The sequence below is a fragment of the Vulpes lagopus genome, chromosome 6, assembly GCF_018345385.1.
Source record: "Vulpes lagopus strain Blue_001 chromosome 6, ASM1834538v1, whole genome shotgun sequence".
NCBI classification, from domain to species: Eukaryota; Metazoa; Chordata; class Mammalia; order Carnivora; family Canidae; genus Vulpes; species Vulpes lagopus.
This window is the reverse complement of record NC_054829.1, coordinates 23,085,181-23,112,005: the sequence shown is the minus strand read 5'-3', so window position 1 is coordinate 23,112,005 and position 26,825 is coordinate 23,085,181. Positions and strand designations below refer to the sequence as shown.

Below are 26,825 nucleotides of genomic sequence, written 5' to 3'. Positions count from 1 at the left end.
ATGCACTGGGAGCCCGACGTGGGATTCGATCCCGGGTCTCCAGGATCGCGCCCTGGGCCAAAGGCAGGCGCTAAACTGCTGTGCCACCCAGGGATCCCCTCCAGTGGTTTTTAGTATAGTCACAAAGTTGTGCACCATCACCAGTATGTAATTCATCACCTTTATCATCTCCAAAGAAATTCCATACCTGTTAGCAATCACTCCTCATTTCCTCTCCCCACTGCCCTGAGCAATCATTAATCTACTTTCTGTCTCTATGAATTTGCCTACTCTGGATGTTTCATATAAATGGAATCATATAATATGTAGCCTTTTGTGTCTTCCTTCTTTCACTTAACATGGTGTTTTCAAGGTTTATCAGTGTTGTAGCATGTGTCATGTTATAGCATGTGTCGGTACTTGACTCTTTTTTGTCTTTGCATGGATACACCACATTTTGTTATTCACTCATCAGCTTATGCACATTGGATTGTTTTCACTTTTTGGCTGTCACGAATAATGCTGCTAGAAACATCCATGTACAAATTATGGGGACACGTTTTCAATGTGGTTGGGAATATACCCAGGAAGAGAATTTCTGGGTAATATGCTAACTCTATGGTGTCTGCTTTTTGAGGAACTAGAAACTGTTTCCAAGGTGGCTGGGCAATTTTACATTCCCACCAGTGATATGGGAGCATTCCAATTTCTTGGATCCTCACTAACAATGTTACAGTCTTTTTTAGTAACGTTAGTGTATGTAAAGTGGTTTCCTGTGGTTTTCATTGCATATACCTAATGTCTAACAGGTCTGAATAGCTTCTTTTTCTTATTGGCCATTTGTATCCTTTGCCCATTTTATAATTGGGCCATTTTACTTGGGTTGAGTTGTAAAAGTTCTTTTTATATTCTGAATACTTGATAGAGTCTTATCAGACATGATTTGCAAAATTTCCTCCTATTCTGAGGACTGTATTTTCACTTTCGAACAAAAACTTTGATGAAGTAAAACTTATTTTTCTTGGTTGCTTGTTCTTTTGGGTGTCATAACTAAGATACTGCCCGGGTGCCTGGGTGGTGCAGTTGGTTGAGCATCCAACTCCTGGTTTTGGCTCAGGTTGTGATCTTAGAGTCATGAGATTGAGCCCTGAGTTAGGCTCTGCACACAGCATGGCATCTGCTTAAGACTCGCTCTCTCTCTCTCCCCCCCCCTCTCCATCTGTTCCTCCCCACCCTCACTCACTTGCTCTCACACACACAAACAAATCTTAAAAAAGAAAGAAGAAAGAAAGAAAGAAAGAAAGAAAGAAAGAAAGAAAGAAAGAAAGAAAGAAAGAAAAGGAAATCACTGCTGAATCCCACAATCATAAAGATTTAGATCTATATTTTCTTCTAGAGTTTTGTAAATTTAGCTCTTACATTTAGGCCTTTGATCCATTTTGAGTTATTTTTATATATGGTGGGAGGTAGGGACCCAACTTCATTATTTTGCATGTAGATATCCAGTTGTCTCAGAGTCATTCGTTAAAAGAGACTGTGATTGTCTTGTTGAATGCCAACTAATCATAAATTAAAAAGTTTACTTCTGGACTCTCAGCTGTGTTTTTTTAAGACATATTTTTTTGAGAGAAGGGCAGAGAGCATCCTGAAGCAAATTCCCCAGTGAGTGCAGAACCTGACGTGGGGCTCAATCCCAGGACCCCAAGATCACATCCTGAGCCAAAATCAAGAGTTGGCCGCTCAACTGACTGAGCCACCCAGGCGCCCCTGGGCTCTCAGTTGTATTTCATGGTCTGTGTAACTATACTTATGCCAATATGACACTATCTTGATACTACAGCTTTGGGACATGTGACTTTTTTTCCCTTAAGTTTGACTGTTCTAGGCCCCTTGCATTTCTATACAAATATTAGGATCCACTTGCCAATTTCTACAAAAAAGGCATCTGAGGTTTTCACAGGGATATTGTTTACTCCATAGATCAACTTGGGAAGTACTGTCATCTTAACAATAAGCATGGATATCTTTCCATCATGTTAGGTCTTCTTCCTGCTTATTTTTGCACATTTTTTTTTCTTGGGTAGGATTTATTAAATATTGCCAAAATATTGAGAGCAAGGCAAAGGAAGAAATTAATAAAAATATTTAATAAAAACTATGTAGTTCCTTTTTGTTGTAGTTAGATTTTATTCATTTATTCATGAGAGACATAGAGAGAGAGAGGCAGGGAGAAACAGGCTCCTTGTAGGGAACCTAATGTGGGACTCAATCCCAGGACCCCAGGATCATGATCTAAGCCAAAGGCAGATGCTCAACCACTAAGTCACCCAGGTGCTCTAAAATGATACAGTTCCTAATTAAGAATAAATAATGTTTCTTCTTCTTTTCTCCATTTTCATCTCTAATTCCCCCTAATGCAAATATGTTTTTAAATATATTAAAATGTGTTGCCCAGGTTGGGGTACCTGGGTGGCACAGCCCATTAAGCATCTGCCTTTGGCCCAGGTTATGATCTTAGGGTCCTGGGATCGAGCACCATGTTGGGCTCCCTGTTCGGCAGGGAGTCTGCTTCTCTGTCTCCTTCTCCCCCTCCCTGCCTGCTGGTGCATGCTCTTGCTCTTTCTCTCTCTCTCAAATGAATGAATAAAATCCTTTAAAAAATGTGTTGGAAAGGCTATACCAAGTGTTGACAAAAACAAGGAACTCTCAGGCTTTGCTAATGAGATTGTGAACTGGGACTTTGTAAAAATGGCAATATATGCTGAACCTAAATATAGGCCTATTCTATGATCTGGCAATTTCATTCCTAGGTATATACACCCAATAGAATTGTATACCAAAAAACATGTACAAGAATGCTACTTTTAGTAACATTCCAAATCTGGAAGCCACCAAAACGTCCATCAGTAGAATGGATAACTGGTAATACATTCAAACAATATGTATGGTTTGGTACTAGGCAGCAATGCAAATGAACTATACTGTTCCACCCAAATATGCAGATGAATCTCAAAAGACATAATTCATAATTCATTCATTCATTCATAATGATGAATAAAATACACCAGATTCAAAAGTTCAAGGCAAAACTAATATATAGTGATAGAAGTCAAAACAGTGTCAAAATTATCTTTAGCAAGGAATGCAGGCTGGAAAGAGGCACAAGACAGCCTTCTGGGATACTGGAAATGTTCTAGGTCATGATCTGGGTGTGTATTCGCTGAACTAGGTGTATATTCACTGTTAGTGTTCAGTGTATCCCTAAGATTTATGCACTTTATTGTATGAATCTTAATACTTAAATAAATTAAAAATAAACATTTATATACTTGGAAAATCAAATGAAGTTAAAAAAAACTGCAATGTGATCAAATTTCTGATCCTTCAATTTATACTATTAAATATATCCAACTACTATTTAATAATGACCTTTTTTAAAAAACCACTCTTTTACTTAAAAAACAAAACCAAAAAAACCATCTAGATATTATGAGGTGGTCTCAGGCATTCTCTTGCCAGCCTTTGTTATTTAAAACAAACCTGGAAAAATATTGAAATTTTCCATGCTGGGTGTTCTACAAACTTCTAAGGCAGGGAAGTGTTATGAAAACAATACTTATGGAGTTAAACCTTGCCCTGAGGCGCAAAATGAAAGCATAAAGGGCCTGGCCCTTCCTTTCTTTCCTCCTTTCTCTTTTTAAATGACTATATGAATAAAAGCACAAATCAGACAATACTAACCATTAAAGTATTTATTTTTCCACCTGTGCATCTGCTTTCATTCTCATACAGTCATTTTTCCCTAGATGTTTTAGTATTAGGCTTTTCTTCTACATACTTTGCAAAAGGGAGCAGCTGAGGAAAGGCTGCCACTAAGTAATGTCAACAAGTCTGGTTCCCACTGCCTAGAATGGACGATTGCCTTTCATAGGGCTATGGGGCATTCATTACAACTGGAATTACCAGCGTGCGATGTGGGATACAGAACTACTCAGCAGAGAACACGTTAAAATGATGTTCTGTAGGGCTGCAGCAGGAACAAGGGTTTGCCAGAGAGGTCAATTTGGGATTAAAAAAGCTTAAACGCTTCTGGGTGAGCATAATATTATCAATGCATGTAAAACAGGTTCTCTTCAGACTGTGGTTTCTAAGAAAGACTTAAATCTGAAATTCTGACCATCAAATATGGTAATGTTGGCAAAATATTAATTTCTTAGAACTAATGCTTTTGATAAATTAGAAGGATGGATTCTTTTGGAAAGTAGAGGGTTTGACTTCTATTTTAAAAGGGGTAAAGCTGGGATCCCTGGGTGGCGCAGCGGTTTGGCGCCTGCCTTTGGTCCAGGGCGCGATCCTGGAGACCCGGGATCGAATCCCACTTCGGGCTCCTGGTGCATGGAGCCTGCTTCTCCCTCTGCCTATGTCTCTGCCTCTCTCTCTCTGACTATCACAAATAAATAAAAAAATTTAAAACAAAATAAAGCCTTTAAAAAAAAATAAATAAAAGGGGTAAAGCTGAGCAGAGGGAGTAGATGCAGACAGTTTAGGGAAGGCTGGACTTGTCCCAGGACTTAAGATATTCCTGAACTAAATAAACCCTAGGCAAATAGAACATTCCTTACATGTACAAGCAGATCCTTTAATAGAGAGAATTGCTGGGATTCCTGACTCCACCTAATCAGGAAATCAGGGTTCTAAAAATAACTTTTACTTCTTTGAAGAAAGAGGAAGTGGGTTGGCAAGTGAACATTTAGATTTGATAACCAACAGTAACAAAAAATATTCTGAAGTCTCTGGTGTTTTGGGGAGCCCAAAGGAAAACAAATGAATTTGAATCCCCATTAAAACTGCTACTTATTTTTAATATATACATCCACAAAAGTCTCAACAAAACATGTAAGTTTGTTTCACACCATATTTTTTACTCCGCATAAATGATGAACTATTTCATCAAATTCAATACTGTTAATTAATTAAATCAATTAAAACAAAAGAGCTCAGGGGCACCTGGGTGGCTTAGTTGTTGAGTGTCTGCCTTTGGCTCAGGTCGTGATCCAGGGGTCTTGGGATCAAACCCAGAATCAGGCTCCTGCAGGGAGCCTGCTTCTCCCTCTGCCTATGTCTTTGCCTCTCTCTGTCTCTCATGAGTAAATAAATAAAATCTTTAAAAATAAATAAATAAAAGAGCTCAGATTTGAGAAAAATGACCAATTTATAGTAAGTTCACCAAGTAACAGTTAAAAATAACTGTGCATATCTATAAGCTGTCAATATGCTTTAGGTTTCTTTTTTAAGTCTGCTAAAATAAAATTGGGATGTTTATTATGTTCTCTACTGGCAGCAGTTGAAAATCACTAGAAACTATACTTCTTTTTCAAGTGAGCATTAAAACCATATCTTCTCAAGATAAAACTCAGTTTCAAAATCCTCAAAATGTTTAGATATCAAAGACAAATACTGTTTTTCATCATTGATGAGGAGAAAGAGATCCAGTTTAATCAAGAACTCACATTTTAAGCATGCAACTGAGCTAAAAGATTGAGAGATTAATCATAACAATTAAAGGTAGAGAATATCATTTGTACAATTTCTAGGTTCATTATGATAGTATATACCCAGAGAACCATCAGAAGTTCTCAGATCCAATGTCAAGTAATGGAATTGGACAAGCATTTTTTTTTTTAATATTTTATTTATTTGAGAGAGAGGAGCACTATCAGGAGGAGGGGCAGAGGAAGAGAGAGAAGTAGACTCCTTGCTGGGCAGTGGGCCTGATTCAGCTCCATCCCAGGACCCTGGGATCACAACCTAAGGCGAAGGCAGATGCTTAATTGACTGAGCCACCCAGGCACCCTGGACAAGCACTCTTAATATCACTTTTACTTCATATGCACTACATGCACACAATACAGGTAGGGAAAGAATCCATGCATTAATGACAAGACAGATTGGTACTATTGCCAAACAGGCAGTCAGTTGGGATGTTGCTCAAAGTTCTTTATACTTAATGGTTTCCTGTGCTTCCTTTGCATTGTTTTTCTTTTGCCTTTTCTACTAGTGGTTTACCTGCTGGTATTCTTCTACTAAAGTGTTTAATGATTCCATAATGAAAGGCAGATAATTATGCTGCCTTCTGATATTTTCAAATCTCTTTAGTTTCTGTACTACTTCTTCAATAAGCATCTAACTTTTGGGTAACCTCTGACTGAATAGCATTTAACCTATTACCCTGATCTGTATCCATGGGTTTCTCAATAAGTTGTCTCGTCTCTCCTTGTCTTTGTAACTGCTATCCTCTCTTCATATATCGTTTTTCTATCAGACACAATGGCCATTAAGTTAAATCGAATTTCACCTTCACTGTACTTTTGTTTCCTTTGTTCCTATGACTGGTCTCACTGATGCCATTTTGATGGCAGGCACCGAAACTAGTCGGTCCTTCTCTTATTCCATCTAATTGATGCAATCTTCCATTTACAGGAACATAACTGACAAAGTGAAAAGCATCTTCTTTTGCTGATGTCTTGAATGTTTCAAACATTTGCTGTCTGACAAAACTGTTGTGCACTTGTTGAATCACATCTGAACTGCTGAGTGCCAAGCCTTTTATTGCTGCATCAAAACTTTGTGAAAATTCTTTAAACTTTGATAACATCTCTCCTGAGTGGACATCTTGATGATACAATTCAATAACACACTTACTACGGCCTGAGTAGCACAAACATTATTAATTACCTGCTTAGCAAAAAAAAAAAAAAAAAAAAAAAAACTGTGTCAAGTCTGCGATCCTGAACTACAGAGCTTGCTGGTTCTTCTCCTTGCTGCCTCTTGAAAAGAAAACCTAACCCATCAAGTGGTTTTAACTTTTCAAAATTCTCAGGTTCTAAACTTCGTATTTCTTCTACTTGGGCTCCTTGGCAACCAAATCCTTTAATGAGTTCAGTGAAGACCCTTGGGTTGCTTTTCAGGAAGCACCACTCCCCAAGTTGCCTGTGATGGCCCAGGCCACACAAGGCCTGGGCTGCTACCTCAGGCTCTGCCTCTCACTCCCCCAACTGCCACCTATATCTCAGTGATCTCAGAAAACCTGTAGCTGAGCTCATCGGCCCCATGTCACCCGGCTTCAGGATTTCTTTTTTCTTTTTTAGGATTCTCATTTAAAAAAAAATTTTTTTTAATTGGAGTTCAATTTGCCAACATATAGCATAACACCCAGTGCTCATCCCGCCAAGTGCCCCCCTCAGTGCCCATCACCCAGTCACCTCAACCCCCCTCCCACCTCCCCTTTCACTACCCCTTGTTCGTTTCCCAGAGTTAGGTGTCTCTCATGTTTTGTTACCCTCACTGATATTTTTGCTCATTTTCTCTCCTTTCCCTTTATTCCCTTTCACTAATTTTTATATTCCCCAAATGAATGAGACCATATGTTTGTCCTTCTCCGATTGATTTACTTCACTCAGCATAATACCCTCCAGGTCCCTCCACATCAAAGCAAATGGTGGGTATTTGTCGTTTCTAATGGCTGAGTAATATTCCATTGTATACACAGACCACATCTTCTTTATCCATTCATCTTTCGGTGGACACTGAGGCTCCTTCCACAGTTTGGCTATTGTGGTCATTGCTGCTATAACCATCGGGGTGCAGGTGTCCCTGCGTTTCACTGCATCTGTGTCTTTGGGGTAAATTCCCAGCAGTGCAATTGCTGGGTCGTAGGGTAGTTCTATTTTTAACTCTTTGAGGAACCTCCACACAGTTTTCCAGAGTGGCTACACCATTTCACATTCCCACCAACAGTGCAAGAGTGTTCCCCTTTCTCTACATCCTCTCCAACATTTATGGATTCCTGTCTTGTTAATTTTCACCATTCTCACTGGTGTGAGGTGGTATCTCATTGTGGTTTTGTATCATGATTTCTTAAATAAAAGTAAGCACCTAAAGAAGTTGAATTTGAGGACTACTAACATTTTTGAAGCCTTCTCTAACTTTAAGATATAAAACTTAAAAAAAAATCTAGTACATGAAAATAAAGATTTATCTTAGCATATATTTTTTTTTAGAAATACAGGAGATACAAAAGTAGCATCATAATCTTTACACCAAAGATAAAAATCTCACCAGGAAGACTACACAAAAAGGAAAGGATGTATTTCATGCTAGGAAAACAGACAAATGGATCCTGAGTATCTACCCAGTATGTGCCAGCCATCTAGGCCCTGGATATATTGTCTGGAATAAAAGAGACAAAACTCCTGCCTGTGTGGAGCATACATTCTGATGTGGGAGATGGACAAACAAGATAAATATCTCACTCAAGTGATGTTTGAGCCATGACCTGGATGAGCTAAGTACTATCTCCATAGAGTGTCAAGGCCCAGAAGCAAAAAGCACACCTGGCATTTCCTAGGGCACAGTGAACCAGAATGGTTGGAACCTAGGCAGTTGAGGGAGTCTGGGATATACATTGTCCAGAGGGGGCCAGATTACAAGGCCATCTTCACCCTAAGAAAGGCTCTGACTCTGACTTTGACTTTGAGAAGCAGAAGGCCCCAGGAGAGTTCTTAACCAGAAGATTGATAAGATCTCCTATGTTTCAACAATATCACCCTGAAAACAAACAAAAAAACCCCCCAAAAAACCAATATCACCCTGAGTGTTGTATTTATTTATTTATTTATTTATTTATTTATTTATTTATATTTATTTTTAAGATTTTATTTATTCATAGACACAGAGAGAGAGAGAGGCGCAAAGACACAGAGGGAGAAGCAGGCTCCATGCAGGGAGCCTGATGTGGGACTCGATCCCGGGTCTCCAGGATCACATCCCAGGCTGCAGGCGGCGCCAAACTGCTGCGCCACCGGGGCTGCCCTGAGTGTTGCATTTAAATGGAGGTGAGGACAGAAACAGAGAGGGCATGGGAGAGAATGGTGGCTCAGACTAGGGTGACAGCAATAGGTATGAAAGGTAGATGGGGATATATTTTGAAGTAAACAGAAGTGTTACAAATCTTTAAAGCATAGAGAAGGTACCAAATAAATATTTAATGAAGGAATGAATCTTGGATAGGAAGGAAACCAATATGCTCAGAGAAGGAATCTAAGAGTCATCACACTGCACTGGAACTTACTGCATGGAAGTTTCCTATTCCTGATTTTTCAGCATTCTTTATTTATCTTAATTCTTCCAAATCATTTTTGATTGACCAATCCGTCTATGACCATTAAATCCATGTGAAAGTAGACAGAAGTCTAAGTCAAGTCAGTATTAGTGGGGATACAGAGTAATGGACAGGTTCAAAGATATTCAGAACACACAATCTAAAGGCTCAAGCAAAGAAAATACAACAGTGATTTCTTGTTTGGACAACTTCGTAAATAGTGACACTATTATCTGAGGGAACACAACAGAAAAAGCATGTGTGAAGGGAAGCAAATGAAAAGAGCTAAAAATCTTAGAGAAACAAAACTCAATTTGGGGGGGAGCAAGTATTTTTAAAGTCTAAAGGTTTAAAATTGGGTAGGTCAGGCAGCCCCGGTGGCCCAGCGGTTTAGTACCACCTTCAGCCCGGGGTATGATCCTAGAGACCCAGGATCGAGTCCCACATCAGGCTCCCTGTACAGAGCCTGCTTCTCCCTCTGCCTGTCTCTCTCTCTGTCATGAATAAATAAAATCTTAAAAAAAAAAAAAAAACACTTTATATATACATTTAAAAAAAATTTTTTTTAAATAAAATTGAGTAGGTCAAGACTACTGCTTCCAAACTTGGACTGGCATATCAAAAGTTAATTACTATTTGGAAAATAATGAGAAGACTCTGGAAATGGACAGTGATAATGGCTGCACAAAACTGTAAAAGGTACTTAATGCCAGTGAATTACAGACCCCCAAATTAGTTAAAATGTTAACTTTTATGTTATGTATATTTTACCACAATATTCATTCACTAGAGATCAAGTTTTTTTTCATGAGATATAATTCATGTTCTATACAGTTCACCCATTTAAAACATGTAATTCAATATTTTTATATTTATCGAATTATGCAACCACCATAATAATTAATTTTAGAACATTTTTATTGCCCCCCTGCCAAAGAAACCAGCACATATTAGCAGTCAATCATTCCCTTTTCACCCCAATCTTCCAGCCTGTATGTCAGGTGTAAACAATACTTTTTTTTTTGTTTCTGAAGAATGTAATATAATTTATCCCAAAGTCACTTTTTTCAATGTAAACAGGACTTAAGGGATAACTTCTGAAAAAAGTCCACACCTTTTAACACCCTAAGTCTTTCAAATACACAGCTCTACTAACAGAAATTCCTGGACAATTTTTCTGCAGTGTAGATGAAATTCATACAAATCAGTAAATACGAGCAATTTATTTTTGTTATTTTCTACCAATGTTTTATGTACTTCTGAGCTTGAACAACTCCCAAAGAAATCGAGGGCACTATGAAAGATGAAGGACAGAAGTGGAAAAAAAAAATTAGGTTACGGAAAAATTCCTGGCACCTCTGAAGACATACCTCTACTTTGTATGTCATTAATTTGTTCTTTTTATATATTTCTGTTTTGTTTTTACACCTTTCATGTGTGGTCTCCTGCCCTTAAAAACAAACTGCAAACTCTGAGGGCAAATACAGTTTTCCCACCAGCACCTCCCTCAAGAATATACAAACATTCGAGTTGGAATATTCTGAGAAAATGGAAACCCTTTTATGTGTTCAAACTAATTTGGATTCCACAGCAGAATTACCTATATTCAATGACACTAAGGCAAACAAATGAAATATGTTTGAAATATGAAGTATGTATTATATCTATGTACATATATATACATATATATACATACATATATATGTATTATATGTATGAAATATGAAGTATTTCATACACAAAAAGCATTCTGACATTTGAACCTGGGTGTCCAGGTCAAATTCTGTCTCTACCATTTGGTAACTCTTTGACCTCGGGTAAGCAACTTAACTTCTCTGCTGCCTCATTTTATAAAAGAAGGAGAACTGTGTCTAATACTTGTTCTGAGAATTTATTTACAAACTCAGAGCAGTGCTCAGTACACAGTAAACACAATAACATGTTCACTATTATTACTTCCCTCTACTCAAGTATTTTTCCCTTAAAATTATGCCATTTATATCTTCCGCAGTACTTCACGATCTGACCCTGTAGCTTAGCCTTAGCTTTCAAAGATGAAATGAAGGATCCTCTTGCTTTCCCTCACTGTTTCTAGTTCTTCACTTTTTAATCCCTTAGCATGCTCTTAACACATAACACAGGACACAGATGACATTACCAATATATAAACACATAACACACAAAGGTTTACAATTAATAAATATACCTCATATGTTACATCATTGACCATACTATTGACTTTCCAAAGCTAGTTTTAGCCAGTGTTCCCCTACCTCTGCTATCACATCATCCGTTACCATCCTGATGAGGCAAATTACCTGTGCAATTGGAGTATTCAAGATGGCAAGCAGATGCTCTTATTTTCTAAAAAGCACGCCTCACCGTAACAGGGATGGAACTAGGTCTCTAGTTCCAGATTTTCTCCCATAATTTGGAACAGGCATACAGAGTTGACTGTGCTGACATTTTAAAATCTGAAACCATTAGGCGGCCATTTTGAAGCAAGACATCAAAGCAGTAAAAGCAGGTCTGAGAAAGACAGGAAGTAATAATTCTACTGTCTCCTAAATTTCAATCTTGAGCTTTAGTTTGGTTCTTTGGCGGCATGGACACTTCTGAAGTCAGACTATTTGGGTTTGTGTTCTGGCTCCACCATCCACTAGCTGTAAGGTCACCTAACCTCTCTGAGTCCAATTTCCTCATCTCCAAAATGGAATTGATGATGACAATGATGACTGCATCTACTTTTGTAAGGTTGTTTCAAGGATTAAATGAATACAGGTAAACTGCTTAATAAAATGTCTTGTACGTGGTGTTTAAAAACTATTTCAATTATTTTATGTTTATTGTATAAGAATCTATTTTTATTATTTTACCTATAACAATATTTTTTTTGGTCTTGTAAACACACTTTAATTTAAAATTAAGATTTCTGAAACAACTATACTAAGAGTGGTATTATAGGTCTGCAGCTAAATAAGACATAGCACTAAAGTAATTATGTTAGTTTTAATTTTTGAGGGTTCTTGTAAAAGCACCACTTAAAACTTATATATTCCCCAAAACCTATAACAATATTTTAAGGCTTTATTCTTTCTTCAACTCAGAAAAAAGCTAGAAATAGATGAGTATATATACTTTGTGTTCTAAGGAGATACTAAAGATCTTGAGTAAAAAGAGAAAAAGCAAGCCAACTGACTCTTCTAACTACACAACGTAATCAGACACCAAAAAGGACAGAATAAAAATCAATAAAATAAAACATAGAAGGGGTTAGGAGGTAGAAATACTGAGAAAATGTTGCTTATTTTGAGAATTAAAACAAACTGAATGCTTTGCCTTTAGAAGTTTCTGAAGCTACTATGTCATTTTTCATGGCTGGCACACAGGAAGTAGTCAAAAAGTGATTGATGGGTGAATGAAACCTTGTGTCTTAAACTAATGAAAAAAAGCCAAAACCAAATAAATAGAGGAGGTAGTAAGAAGCTCCCTCTAGATGTGTTAAAGATCAGGTATCAATTAGAGGAATAATATGCATTAAAGACTATAAAAGATAAAAATGTAACAGACACAGCTCTTCTCTGCTAATAAAATTAATTTAACATATTATCAATTAACTGTGCAGGTGGGGGAAGAGTGATGTACAGCAGCAATGGTATCAGATAACCAAGAAAGTCTCCATTTGAATTTGAAATATATTTTATTATCTTAAAAGCAGACTTACCTTATTGCTAACATTTAATTTTGGTTTAAGTCCACATATGGCAGTTCCACCAAGAGGGGAAATGAGTAACACGAATTTAGGGGAAATGATACACACATTTAGCTGTGGAGGTGGCTTATGATGACAAATGTGCTACAGATAATCTGTTTGTAAAACCAAAAATATATAAGACATGCAAAATCCAAGAATAAGCAAAAATTAACCAAGAAGGTCTGTTTGTAATCACTTTACAGAACGAACAAGTTCAATCCAAAGCAGCACTTTGATCTGTCAAAGGTAACTTTTCCCAAGCAATGCCTTATCATGGCCTATTTTTCATTTCAAGTATTTTGCGCTTAGAAATGCAAAAATTCTAGGTATAGAGATTACATGATCTGGACATAATAACCCCTTTCAGGAGGAGTGAGGGACCTATAGAAGCAAATGTGTTCCAGCATAATCCTATGGAGATGTACTTTCAGATAGGAACAGAGACTCTTTCTGCTCCTGGATCCCCTGTAATTGTGGCAGGTTCCTGGCAATTACACTGTTTCTTCTACTCTTTTCACAATTACTGGTCAATACTCCCAGGCTGCAGTGACATCTGTGATGCTTTATACCGCATCAAAGGCCTTCACTAATTAATCCTATTTCTTGCTGATCATTACTGAGTTCTCAACCAATGCCTTGAGGAAACCCTCCAGAAGTCATGAAATGCACATATGAACACCTGGCATAATCTGTGGCTTACTTGTGTGTTAGCTCTATCACTTGTACACATTTGTTGGCCATCACATATAGGTCAAAACTGTTTTTCAGAACACAAAACAGAAAAAGATAACACCACCAATGTTCAAGTCAAGACAGATAAAGAGCCTCTTGCCCAAGAGTCACCTGTGTTCTGCCAAGACACAGGGCAATTCTCGCTGGTTTAAAGCTGAGGAAGGCAATTGGTTAGACTCCTCTCTCACCAATTCTTAAACTATGGGGAGGAATTAACAAAGAAAAGAATGGCTTATTTCATTTTGTTTCATTTTTAAAATACTTCAGAGAATTAACATTGTAATCCATTAGCCTTATATGGGGTGCTGTCAGATGAAGGGACCCACATGAAATGGTGGAACAAATGGAACACTTCACTTACCATAATGATAAGATTCTAACATTCAAGCCAACTTAGATATGGTCACTTGTTTAGGCATTTTTAGTGCCCCCATTTACGGAGAACTCACAAGCTGACAGCCCTCACAATGAGATTTCTTTCTCTTTTGTTATTCTTAAGCACTAGTAAATACATAGGGTATGGGAGGTATCCTAGCAGGATTCATCTGTTTTTTTTTTTTTTTTGTTCTGCCAAAATTATGGAGTAAAGTCTAACAACCCTAGAACAAAACTGTCATCAGTAACTGCTAAAAAAGCAGTTAAGTATTCTCATTTTCTTCCCTCCCATAACTACCAAACTCTTCTAATCAAGTGGTGTTATTTATCTGCTATTGCTAAAAAGGAGTAACAGTAATAAATCTGTAAACTATATTCTAAACAATTGACATGGATTATCCAAGGACATATGATCATAGGGACTGTACTTTCTGTGACATACATGTAATTACCTGGGTTTTGAAAATAAGCATGTATTAGTCTTGTAAACAATATAATGAATGGATGAGTACATTTAAATTGGTATTAAAAACCTTGTATTTTGGATCCTTAAGACTGATCCCTGAGCTGCATATGTTCATTCATGTTATTGATGATCTACTTTCTAGCAAACTGCCCAGGGTATAAGTACCATTAATGGGACCAACTAAAATCAGCTGACAAACAGAAACTAAAATATAAAGTTAACTAACTTAATATTGTAAAAACTGTTTACATCTATAGAGAACCAGAGTTTAGAACCGAAAACTGAGTCTTCACTACAGAGCACAAAATGGAGGGGGAAAAAACTGTCAGGCCTAGAAGAGAGTTTATTTACTTATTTACTTCCACTGAGCCTCGAAAATTTGGCTGGCAAATTTTAGTATTCAAAAAAGTGGGGTAATCAACTGAGGATGCTGTGATAGCTAATTTTATGTGTCAACTTGACTGGGCCACAGTGTCCAGATACTTGGTCAGACATAAATTTGAGTGTACTTCTTTGTGAGAATGTTTGGGATGAGATTAACATTTGAATTGATTGAGAAAAACTGAGTAGACTGTCCTCCCAGGGTGTCTGGATGGTGCAGTTGGTTAAGCGTCTGACTCTTGGGGTTCATGATCTCAGGGTTGTGAGACTGAGCCCTGCGTCAGGCTCCATGCTTAGTATGGTTTTTGCTTAAGACCCTCTTCTCCTTTTCCCTCTGTCCTCTTCCTCCATGCTTGTTCTCCCTCTCTACAATAAATAAATCTTAAAAAAAAAAAAAAAAAAAAGAATTGTCCTCCCTAATGTGGGTCAACCATATCTAATCATTTGAAGGCTTCAAAAGAAAAAATGGGTGCTTCCCAATAAAAAGGAATTCTTCCTGCCAGTCATGCTGGCACATCAGGGTTTTTTCTGCCTTCATACTTGAACTAATAAGATTCAGCTCTCCCTGGGTCTCAAGACTAATGGCATTTGGACTAGAATTATATCAGCTCTTCTGGGTCTCCAGCTTGCCAAATTCAGATCTTAAGACTTGTAAGCCTCTATAACTATGTGAGCCAATTTCTTATAATATCTCTCTTTTCCATTCTCCTTCCTCCTCTCTATAAAAATACCAAATAGAGAAAGTCCAGCAAATGCTTTATGATGATGATTTCAACTTTGATGCCTCAGGAAGCTTGGGATCCTGTCTAAGAAAGAGCCATCTATTTATCTGATCAAGTTATCCCAACCCAAGGAAACTCAGATGATACTTAATAGAACATTTTCTCAAATAATGGCCACACTTTTACTTAGATGTTTAAAATAATCTCTAGGGATGCCTGGGTGGTTCAGCAGTTTAGTGCCTGCCTTTGGCCCAGGGCGTGATCCTGGAGTCCTGGGATCGAGTCCCACACCCGGCTCCCTGCATTGAGCCTGCTTCTCCCTCTGCCTATGTCTCTGCATCTCTCTCTGTCTCTCATGAATAAATAAATAAAATCTTAAAAAAAAAAATCTCTAACTGCTGTTTTTTTTTTTTTCTAACTGCTGTTAAAGCCAGTCATCTTCTACTATCTTTTTTCTACTTCTTTCCCCATATGGTCACCATCCCCATTGGCTTTTTATTTTTATTTATTCATTCATGAGACACAGAGATAGAGGCAGAAAGAGAGGCAGGCTCCTTCCACGGAGCCTAATGTGAGACTTGATCCCAGGACCCTGGGACCATGACCTGAGACAAAAGCAGATGCTCAACCACTGAGCAACCCAGGTGCCCACCATCCCCACTGTTAACATTAAAGAAAAAGCACAGAATTGGAAAGAGTACTAATCCATACAAGTATTGTACTTCATTTAAATAGTTTTATTATAAACAAGAGATAAGACCCTCTCCCCATACCAAATATAAAAACGACTAGGTATCTCCTTTACTCTTCATCAATGGCAAAAAAAAAAAAAAAAAAGCACTCTAGATCTCCAGGGAAGATGACACCCTGCTATTGACAAGGTGTTGTTTACAAACCACTGAATAGTACGTATTACTCAAATCACCCATAGCAGCAAGTATCTTAGAACAAAAAATCTTGTGGCCATACTTTCCGTATATTCCTCCAAGAACACAGTATGCTGAAGAATTAAAAACTGAATAAGTTTAGTGAAGCTAAAGATCCATTAATGGAAAAAAAGAAAACCTTTCTATAAATAGAGGCAAATGCTTGGTACTTGTTAAAATTTTGATAACTTTTGCTTATCTTATGAATCTTATGAGTATGTAGGTTCCCAAGTTGATTTCCATGTCAACGGAAATATATTGATAGTTAACAAGGTTAAACCATGAAGGAGTTTCCACTTCATATTTTTATTTTTTCACATTTAGATGATACCTTAAGTGCAGAGGCTGGCAAAACAAGAATGAATTCTTAACTAAGTCATCCAAGTTTCCTTCCTAAAGAAGCAGCAATCTCTCCTTCATTCATGTTTCTTAATTATCAATGGTTACCTTCTATGGACAGTTCTAAAGTGGGTGGAGAAGGCAGCAGACCACACTTTCCACTCATCACAGCACTTTCTAGATCAATAAATTGTACATTTGTCACAAGTACCCAGGCGGGATGTACCAGGAAAAGCAGGCTCTCATAGCTCATTAGAAAGGGACAAAAGAATGCCTAAACACACAAATCAACCATCATTAAAGGTCCTCCTTTGTTCTTTAACTTCTACATAGCACCTGCAGAATTTCAACTTGTAGACTAAAATTAAGATCACTATGCCTAAAAATATCTTAAAGTACCCAATAGGACTAGAAAAAGAAGTAAGGGTGAGAGAGAGAGGAGAGCATGGGATGTGTAAAGAAAAAAACCAACAGTGATGCTATTTTTAAAACCACACTGTTGGAATTTGAATTTAAGTTCAGGTTTTTCACATGCTTTCAGAGAAAGAAGGATAAAGTATCTTATCTAGAAATGTTACCTAAAATAAATAAAAAAGATATTAGCTAAAAGGCAGAGCAGACTGATTTGAGTAACACGTCTTCCTTAAGTACCAGTTAAATTGCACTAGAACATTTTTAAGGTCTTTAAGAGACCCAAGGAATAGGAAAACAAATGTTATCTGCAACTCATTCTTTACAAGCTATTTTCATGCTCCAGTTTAGTCTTCTAAAAGGGATATTTATAAAGGACTTCCAGAAAGCAGGAGCTCAGTAACTTTGTTTACCACTGAAGCAAAATGAGTCGGAGCTTGGTTCACCATCTCCTAAAAGCAGCCTCTATTTTGCTAGACTGGCAACAGATAATGTGCTCAGCTTGGGCAATTGTCAGGCTAATGAACATCAAAGCAGCCTGCCTCTCCCTCTCCTAGAGACACTGTTTCAAAGACTACTTTGTTTTGTCTCCCTACAAGAATGTGGCCAAGTATGTGACTTTACTCTCCTATATTACCACTGCTATTTCTCTCATCTACAACTAGAGCAGTTTTTGTGAACACCAAGTACTGCACAGTGAGTGACTCTCAAGTACCGTTTATCACCCTCTCACTAGTCTTAGCTTAATCCTTTAAATTAGTTTCAATGCCAAAAACTAGGATTTCCTGAGCACTGCCACAGGATGTGTATCAAGCAGCAACAGCCAAGGCTTAAAGTTGTTGATTCAATGAAATCAAGACTTTAAAAGAATGGTTGCTAACGCACAGCCAGAAACAGAGGGCTCTAAACTAAAGGAAGAAAGGAGGCCAAGTGCCTTTGAAAAATTAAGGAATTGAGTTTTAAAGGGTGCCAGCTCACTGTCAGGACAGAAAGTCTTCATTTGTCCAAAGACTATCCTATCCTACTGTTCTCTGGGGCTGGAACACATAACAAGCTACTTTCAGGCAGAACTACAAGGATGAGAGGACGCCTGGATGGCTCCCTATTCAGTGAGGAGTCTGCTTCTCTCTCTGACCCTCCCCCTGCTCATGTGCTCTCTCTTTTGAATAAACAAACAAAATCTTAAAAAAAAAAAAAAAAAAAAAAACTACAGGGATGAGGAAACCCATGTACTATGCTCAAGCACCCATCTTCAGATGAGGAGGGTCAGCAAATAAGACAATCACTGGTAAAGTCTAGGCTTTGAATTAACTGAACAGTTGCAGAGGTGGAAGACAAGGCCATAATAAGTTTCACAAGCTAATTGGTATTGAACTTTTAAAAGTTTATAATGGGCAAGGCCATTTGTAGGTTATGTACTAAAAATTTTGATCCTGAATTAGTAAGCCATTAAAAAAAAGTGAAACAAAAATAAATGCAACCAGACTTAAAGAGCCAACCATGGGTCTCTGAATTCTTAGTTATCTTTCTCCCTTCCTAATTGGTTTCTGCCTTCTCCACCTATGCCACTGATTCATTCAGCAAAGATCATCAGCTCTCTAGGAGAAAGCATCAAGGCATCCAGATTTCCAAAAATGATGAAAACTGGCAACACAGTTTTACCACAAAGTTTCTGTTTCACAAGCCAACATGTCCCTTATTTTTCTTTCAAAAGAAAGAGACCATATATCTGGCTTTCAATTTCCTTTCCTTCCCAAATTACCACCTCTCAGTAGAGTAGTTCTTGGTTCTCTTCTGTGTAAACAAACTCAAACAAATAAACAAAAAGGTAGCCTTTAAAAATTAGTTTAAGTTTTCCTTAAAATGCACATTTTAGGCCTTGTCCACTAAGACTCAGTATGGTCCGGTAGAGTGGACTAGAATTCTCATTTCAAGAAAGCTCTATAACAGTGGTGCTCAACCCTGGCTACATGTTAAAATCTGGGATGCTTTAAGTAACACCCTGCAGGGGCCTCATTCCCAGATAGTCACAGGGTGTGCAAGGGGCCTTGACATAAGCATTCTGACTAATTTTGAAGCAAGGTCAGGAATCACCACACTAAAAGTACCTCTGATACAACATGGTCTATGGACAAAGTTTGAGAACAGGGGCTTACAAGAGTACACCTGAACGAGGTCCTTCTGAACCTTGCTCCACATTCCACCACCAAAGTAGATAGCAGGCAGAGTAAAATATTTAGACAATTTAAAAAAACATAGGTGCCTTTTTTTCCCTTCCAAACCAATTCTTCTTCAGAAAGCTCTCAAATCTGGCAAGTCTTTAGTAATTAAGAACAGAGTCCATATATCTTACTTGTCTACACATATTAAGTATTCATATAGCAATAAATAGCAAAACTGATGAAAAACTAGGCTCAAGTCTCCTAGACAAGATCCTCCGAAATAATTCTGGGGGAAATCAATTCTAATCATGTTAAAGTTTAGAAAGTTATTCTTCTTCAAACAAAACAGAACCTGGGTGATAAGGTTCACAAATTGCAAGTCATAAGAAGAATAGATTGCAGTAATGGTTATAAGTCTCAGCTACACAGTAACTGAGTAAACCAAATAATGGGAGAAAAAAAATCTTCAAAGTAAATTCGATTATGAAATAAAACTAAGGTAAAATTCATCCACTTCAATCCTAAAAAAACAAACTCTGAATCACAGTACTTTAATTAAGAATTAGTTTCCTTATAACATCTTACTAAATCTTCACAATCAGGGACATCTAGTACAGGTCTCCTTTTCTGTCCTAGGGCAACAACCTCAAACTTCTTATTTATGTTTTGTATTAAGAACAATATTCTACTAAATGAACAAGTCTACATTTGTTCAAAGGTTAGCTGCCAGGCCTGCTTGCTTGTGGACATCTTAATAGCTAGTTTTAAACAAACTCTGAAATAAGACACAAAAAGAGACACCACTCTTGTGGTGAGAAACTTTTATTAGCATTTGGATTTGGAAGAAAGAAAGAGACCAGGAGTAGAAGAAACAGACCTGCGCAACAGAAGCTCCTGAGTATTCTAAACAGATTTCTGAAGCAGAGAGGGAGGCTACAGGGGTTACTGATCCATAGAGAGGGAAGGCAGGTAAATGCCCTCAAAGGGCTTTCATTTATTTGTATGGCTGATTACTTACAACTAAATTTAGCTGTGTTTTGGAAAATTAGCAGACCAGAAATCAGAAAATCAGGAAGAGGTTGTAATAAAATGTCTTAATAAAATGCTAAATATCACTAATGCAACTTCAGAAGAAGGAGATGGAGTTCAAGAAGGCCATGTTCCTTCTATTCAGAGACAAGATATTGAGAAAACTTGTACCATTTGCAGGCTCAAACTTCCTCAACTATGAAGTGGTCATGGGACGCCTGGATAGCTCAGCAGTTGAGCGCCTGCCTTCAGTCCCAGAGCGCAATCCTGGAGTCCCAGGATAGAGTCTCACATCAGGCTCCCTTGCATGGAGCCTGCTTCTCTCTCTCTGCCTCTGTCTCTGCCTCTGTCTCTCATGAATAAATAAATAAAATTTAAAAAATAAATAAAGTGGTCATAGTGCTTGCTGATTTTAGAAGGCTTAAGCCATTGGTTAAAAAGCCCTTTGGGCTAGATAATGACGAAGCTAACTGACAAAAGGAAAGTCTTTTTCTTTGATTGCCGTAATTTACTAAAGTGATACGCTTCCTTTTTTTTTCTTTTTAGAGTGATAAGCCTCTAAAGAAAAAAATCTGCTTAGAGAGACTGATAAGGAATGTAAAATTAATAAAATCTGAATTTGCTTCAAGTAATTAGCTGGCTTTAAGGAAGTAAAAGATTGGGGGGCGGGTAAGTGGTGAGGAAGGAGCTTTTTGGAGAGGAGACAGAAGGAGGAACCTGAGAAAAGAAGTTGAACAAAGGAAGAATATGCCTATGTATCTGACACGAGTCCTTCTCTGGAATCCTATCTTTACCACTAGACTGTAAGTTTTTTCAAAGGCCAAGATTATGTATTGTTCAACCTTGCACTGCTCAACTGCAAACCCACCACAGGATACAGACTAGATACTTGATAAATGTTTTATAAATGTAGAATCCATTATTTTTTTAACGGCATCCTAGGCAGTGAGTTATGAGAAAGGTAATCTAGTCTGACTTTTGGTGTCAGATACACTGCTAAGCTATACTCTAAGAAGAAAACTGTTTATTAGAAAACTTGATTTTTATTTACATGCATTTCTAAGAGTGAAATAAACAAATTAGATAAATAGTAATAAAAAAAATGTAACCCTCACAGTCCTGAGCTCAGAAAGCACAGGATGTGGAGAGGGGTGTCCAGGCTCAGCCCACCCACCAGACATAAGCAAATGTAAAAGCCATCAGCCTCCGGCAGAAAAGCAGGAGATTCTCCCCATGCCCACCCCACCTCCCCAAAAAGACTCTGTTTTCTTTAACAGTTCTGCTTCAACATGGGACTCCTGGAATGTTTTTTCTTTTTTTTTTTTAAGTTTCTCAGTTCTCCTAAATTAATTTCTGACAGTTCCTGGGATTCTCAAGATGATCATTTAACACCTCATTAACAAGTCTATTATAGGAATTAATACAAATGAGCTAAAACTAATTTTAATTAAACCTCAATCTGCCCAGGGTATTCCTTTTCTCTCCTCCACCAACAGCCACCTAAATAGGCCCACTTCTTTCAAAATTAAAAAGTACAAAAAGTATAGTTTTCTGGAAAATTAGATGTCATTTTTAAAAATTTATTTATTTATTTATTTATTTATTTATTTATTTATTTATTTATTTATGAGCAAAAGAGAGCGTGCACTTGTGTGAGAGATAGCATGAGCAGGAGGGAGGGGCAGAGGGAGAAGCAGACTCCCCACTGAGCAGGGAGCCTGAGGACAACATAGGGCTCCTCCATCCCAGGACCCCAGGAGATCATGACATGAGTGGAAGGCTTACTAAGCCACCCACACACCCTACTTGTCATTATTTTTAAATTTACCTAGTAGAGGGCACAGTCACTTAAGCCTTTACCTTTGGCTTATAGGTCATTATCCCAGGGTCCTGGGATTGAGCCCCAAGACAGGAGCCCTGCTCAGCAGGGGAATTCTGCTTCTCCCTTCTTCCTCTTCCTCCCTGTCCCTGGCTTGTGTGTGCACACGTGCGCGCGCGCTCTCTCTCTTTTTCTAATTAATTAATTAATTAAAAATTAATAAAATTTTTTGAGAATAAAGAAAATTTTTGTAGTAAAACACTTATCTATATTGTTCCACCATTTGGCCATTTGGTTTAACATTCATCTATTCAAGCAACATACTTTAAGAACCTACTCATTTTGCTTCTTTTCTTTTAAGATCGTATTTATTCATTTTTGAGAGACAGAGAGTGTGTGCGAGTGAGTGCACAAGCACGGGGAGGGAGAGGGGTAAGGAGAGAGAGAGAGAAGCAGACTCCCCACTGAGCAGGGAGCCCAATGTGAGGCTCCATTCCAGGACCCTGGGATCAGGACCTGAGCTAAAGGCAGATGCTTAACTGACTGAGCCACCCAGGCGCCCTAAGAACCCACTCATTTTCTAATAGTTATGGCTCATGTGTACATTCATTCATCTGGCAAATTTATCCAAAGGTTACTGGGCATTAGACACTAAGCTGGGTGTTATGCATGTTATTAACTTCATCTTTGGCCAGAAATAAAATACAGTCAAGCACAGCTCTGGAAAATGGAAAAGCATAATTTTAGTGGTTTTGCTCAGACATAGTTTGCCTTGACTCATAAATAGATCTTACAGTTAAATTTCCGTTAACTGTTTGGACGTGTGTGTATGTGTGTGAGAAGTGAAAGCTAGAATTTCAAATGTCTAGTGGAATTTGTCAGAATTTCCTGATGTTATTTTTTTCTACTCGTCAGCCTGTTCTAACTCAGTATGCCCATTTACGGTACAATCACCCTGGCAGCACACATGCCATCACTATTCCATCACTCACTTCAGTTCTGAGGTCAGATGCCTTTGAATGTCTACTCATCAATCTAATGGCATGTCCTTTTCTTCTGGAAAAGGATAGGGACTGGAGGGAGGATGTGGGAAAGGTCAGGAGGAAGAAGAAGGCTTACAAAGTAGGGCAGGGAATGGATCTCCACTTCCTTTACGTGCTGCAGCTTTTTTGAAGGCTCTACACCCTGGTCACCACAAAGCAACACATCTTCCCTCAAAAGAGATGAGAACGAAAAAAAAAGAGAGATGAGAACGTTTCTTATCAATCAGCCCTGTAATATTTGTGTATATGTTTAATAAGTCTTACTTTTAACTGTATTGTAAGCAAGATTTTTCCATATAAGTTATTCATGTAGTGTGGAATCTAATAACAAAAGTTTTACTCTCAGAGAAGTAACATATTTATACGGTAAAATAAAATTCTAGCAGTACATAATATTAAATACAAAATACAGAAGCCCTCCCTTCCCCACCTCCATTCTCATCCCAGGAAGCAGTGCCAAGTTCTCCTTTCGCCTTGACAAGCTAGCCCCACAGTGCTGAATACACTTACACCTCTGCTTCTTGTTCCTGCACCCCTACATGGTGGTGTGGTGGGACAGCTGTGCTCTTGCAACTTTCCATGTTTCCTCGACTAATCACCACCAAGTTTTGTCATATTACTGTTTTTAATTCTAGTGGCCAGTCACCTTCATAAACCTTAACTTCAAAATGTGCTGATTTATAAACAAGATAGTACCTATTAACCTTCCACCAAGTACGTAACAGAAACTGATACACTTCCATGTCCCTCACCTCTCTTTATCAAAGAATATAGTAAAGGACTAAATCATAGGTCATTAACTCTTATAATGCCTCTTTTCAAGGTAACAAATTATTATTTATTTAACCATCAACCAAGCATTTATTGCATGTGCCAAACATGGTTTTAAACAGAAGGAATAAAATGAACAAGATGGTCAAAACTCCATGTTTTCATGGACTTTATATTCTACTTTAGGAAGATAAATTAACAATTTTGTGAGTAAGCGAGTCAAACAACTACTGACTCTAAGTTCCTAATACAGGCACCTAAAATTTAAGATGGAAAGGAGGAACAAGACAAGGGTCCTAATGGGGAAATGATATGTATATGGAAAAACTACATAAAGGGTTAGTGAGCTTTCACACATTATACAGTGACATTCCTAAGCTACTGGTTGATGATCTGTATAACAAGCTTTCAGAGTTACTGCACAATAATACTGTGTATTAACTGAAAGTTCGTTTTTGGGAAAGTCTCCCTCTTTCTGTAACAGCATTATTCAAATAGTTTATTACGTTTCATCTTTGAATTATCAAACATGTTTGCTAAAGGGACAAAATAAAGTATGAATACTAATAAGACAGTACAGGACCCAAGGGCGCCTCTGTGGTGCAGTTGGTTATATTTTTAACTCTTGATTTCAGTTCAGGTCATGATCTCAGGGTCCTGAGATAGAGCCCTGAGTTAGGCTTGGTACTCAGCATGGAATCTGCTTGGATTCTTTCTCCTTCACCTCAACCCCTCTCTCCCCACACTCCCACTCCCACCACGCACTCTCTCTCTCTTTCAATGAATGAATGAATGAATGAATAAATAAATATTAAAAAGATCACACAGGACTCAAAATTCATTTGAGACAAAACCAGTAATTATTCGATGTATTGAATGTGGCAATAATAAACTTTATATGCTCATTGGAATTGTGCTGTAGCTACCAATTATGAAGAAATAATTAAAATCAAATAACAAAATACTTGAGACAGTAAAAGTTATAATGAAAAGGTAAGGCTTAATGATTTCATTATATGTTCAGTATTTTAGGACTGGACACCAGTTGTAATATCTAGCTGTTAAGTCTACTGATTGACTTGCATATATACTTTAAAGAAAACATTGTGTTCAAACATTAAACACTGACTCTGAGACAAAATTATAAAAATTTGTGATATTATGAAGTTGTGAAATATGGATTTTGAGAGAAAAGGGTATTAGTACAAAGGTGCTGTAAAAGACACAACCTTCCTTCCTTCTTTCCCTTCCTTCTTTCCTTTCCTTCTTTCCCTTTCTCTTTCTTTTCTTTTCTTCTTTCTTTCTTTCTTTCTTTCCTTCTTTCTTTCCTTCTTTCCTTATTTCTATTTTATTTACTCATGAGACACAGAGAGAGAGGCAGAGACACAGGAAGAGGGAGAAGCAGGCTCCATACAGGGAGCCTGACGTGGGACTCGATCCCAGGTCCCCAGGATCACGCCCTGGACTGAAGGCGGCGCAAAATTGCTGAGCCACCTGGGCTGCCCAAGACACCACTTTTCAGTTGGCCCCGAAGAATGAACAGAATGAAGAATTTGGGAGGACGGGAGGATAAGAATTCTGTCAGAGGAATCAAACTGGTTTAAATAAGGATAGGTGAGAGGATGCAGAAAAAGATGACGTAAGCTACAAACTGTGGAAGATCTTAAGCATCACATAAAGGATTCGGACTTCATTCTGCGAACTGGGAGGTATCAAAGACTGCTATTTTCTATTTCTGCATCTTTAAGCTGACGCTCACAAACAGAGCTGTATGTTGGGAAGAGCAATGAATGGTTATATACAGGAAAGACTGGAGCCAAAAAAAAGGCAGTTACAGGTGGGGGCAATAGTTTGAGCAACAGGTAATCAGGGCCTGAAACAGAAATGTGGCCATGGGAATAAGAAGTGAGAGGCATAATCAAAAAAATCTGACTTTGATATGGAGAAAGTTGACCAGGGCCTGAATAACCTGAAGATAGTTACATATTTAGTTGAGAAGACAGAGAGAGGATTCAGGGAGTAAAATGCAGCATAACTTCTGTGCCCTTCCTATTCAAGATATCTTAATCTTAATCACAAGAAAAGAGGGAGTGAACCCAAACTGAGGAATATTCTGAAGCATAAGTGGCTTGTAATCATTCATGGTGTCAAAGTCATGAAAGTCAAAGAAAGATTGAGGAACTATGACAAGAGAAGACTAAAGAGATAGGACCACTAAATGCAACATGTGATCCTGAACCGTGTCCACATCACTGGGACACTGGCAAAGCCTGAAAAGGACCTGAGAAATAGATATAGTAATACCATACCAGTATTAGTTAAAGAAATAATATCACGCTATATTGCCTAGTTGATAATATATTAGTGTCAGTTCCTTGCTTTGGATGGTTGTACCGTGGTTATATAGGAAAATGACTTTGTAGGAAGTACTCACTATAGCATTTGGGATGATGAAGCGTCACATCAACAACTTACTTTCATACGGTTCAGGAAAAAAAGTTCTTTGTGCTGTACTTCCAGCTTTTCTGTAAGTTTGTTTCTATAGTTTTATTGTAAAAGGGTTTACAAATGTCAGTCAGAAATGTTAACTCTACCATATGACTATAGCTAGCTCTACGCCATGGAATTTAGGGACAGACATGTCAAATTACTGTGATTTTTTTTTTTTTTTGGTAACTTTTAGTTCTCCCTGCAGTCCCTTAAAGCCAGTAAGAAAAGCAAGAACACCCAGCTATATAAGAGTGCTCAAATCTCTC

General features: G+C 37.9%; 1 protein-coding gene and 1 pseudogene across 2 annotated transcripts in view; both read right to left on the bottom strand.

Annotated features, from left to right (window-relative positions):
* Positions 1–26,825, bottom strand: part of SPTLC2 (serine palmitoyltransferase long chain base subunit 2) — a 110,549-nt gene that overhangs the window by 23,653 nt on the left and 60,071 nt on the right. Inside the window, exon 10 of one of the 2 annotated variants that reach the window (XM_041758801.1) lies at positions 22,721–23,463. The exons of the other annotated variant lie outside the window; for it this stretch is intronic. Within the exon in view, the coding sequence (XP_041614735.1) occupies positions 23,291–23,463 (173 nt within the window). The 3' untranslated portion in view covers positions 22,721–23,290. Of the gene's footprint in view, positions 1–22,720; positions 23,464–26,825 lie in introns of those variants that run through there. 2 annotated transcript variants of the gene reach the window in all.
* LOC121493276 lies at positions 5,876–8,188 on the bottom strand (annotated as a pseudogene).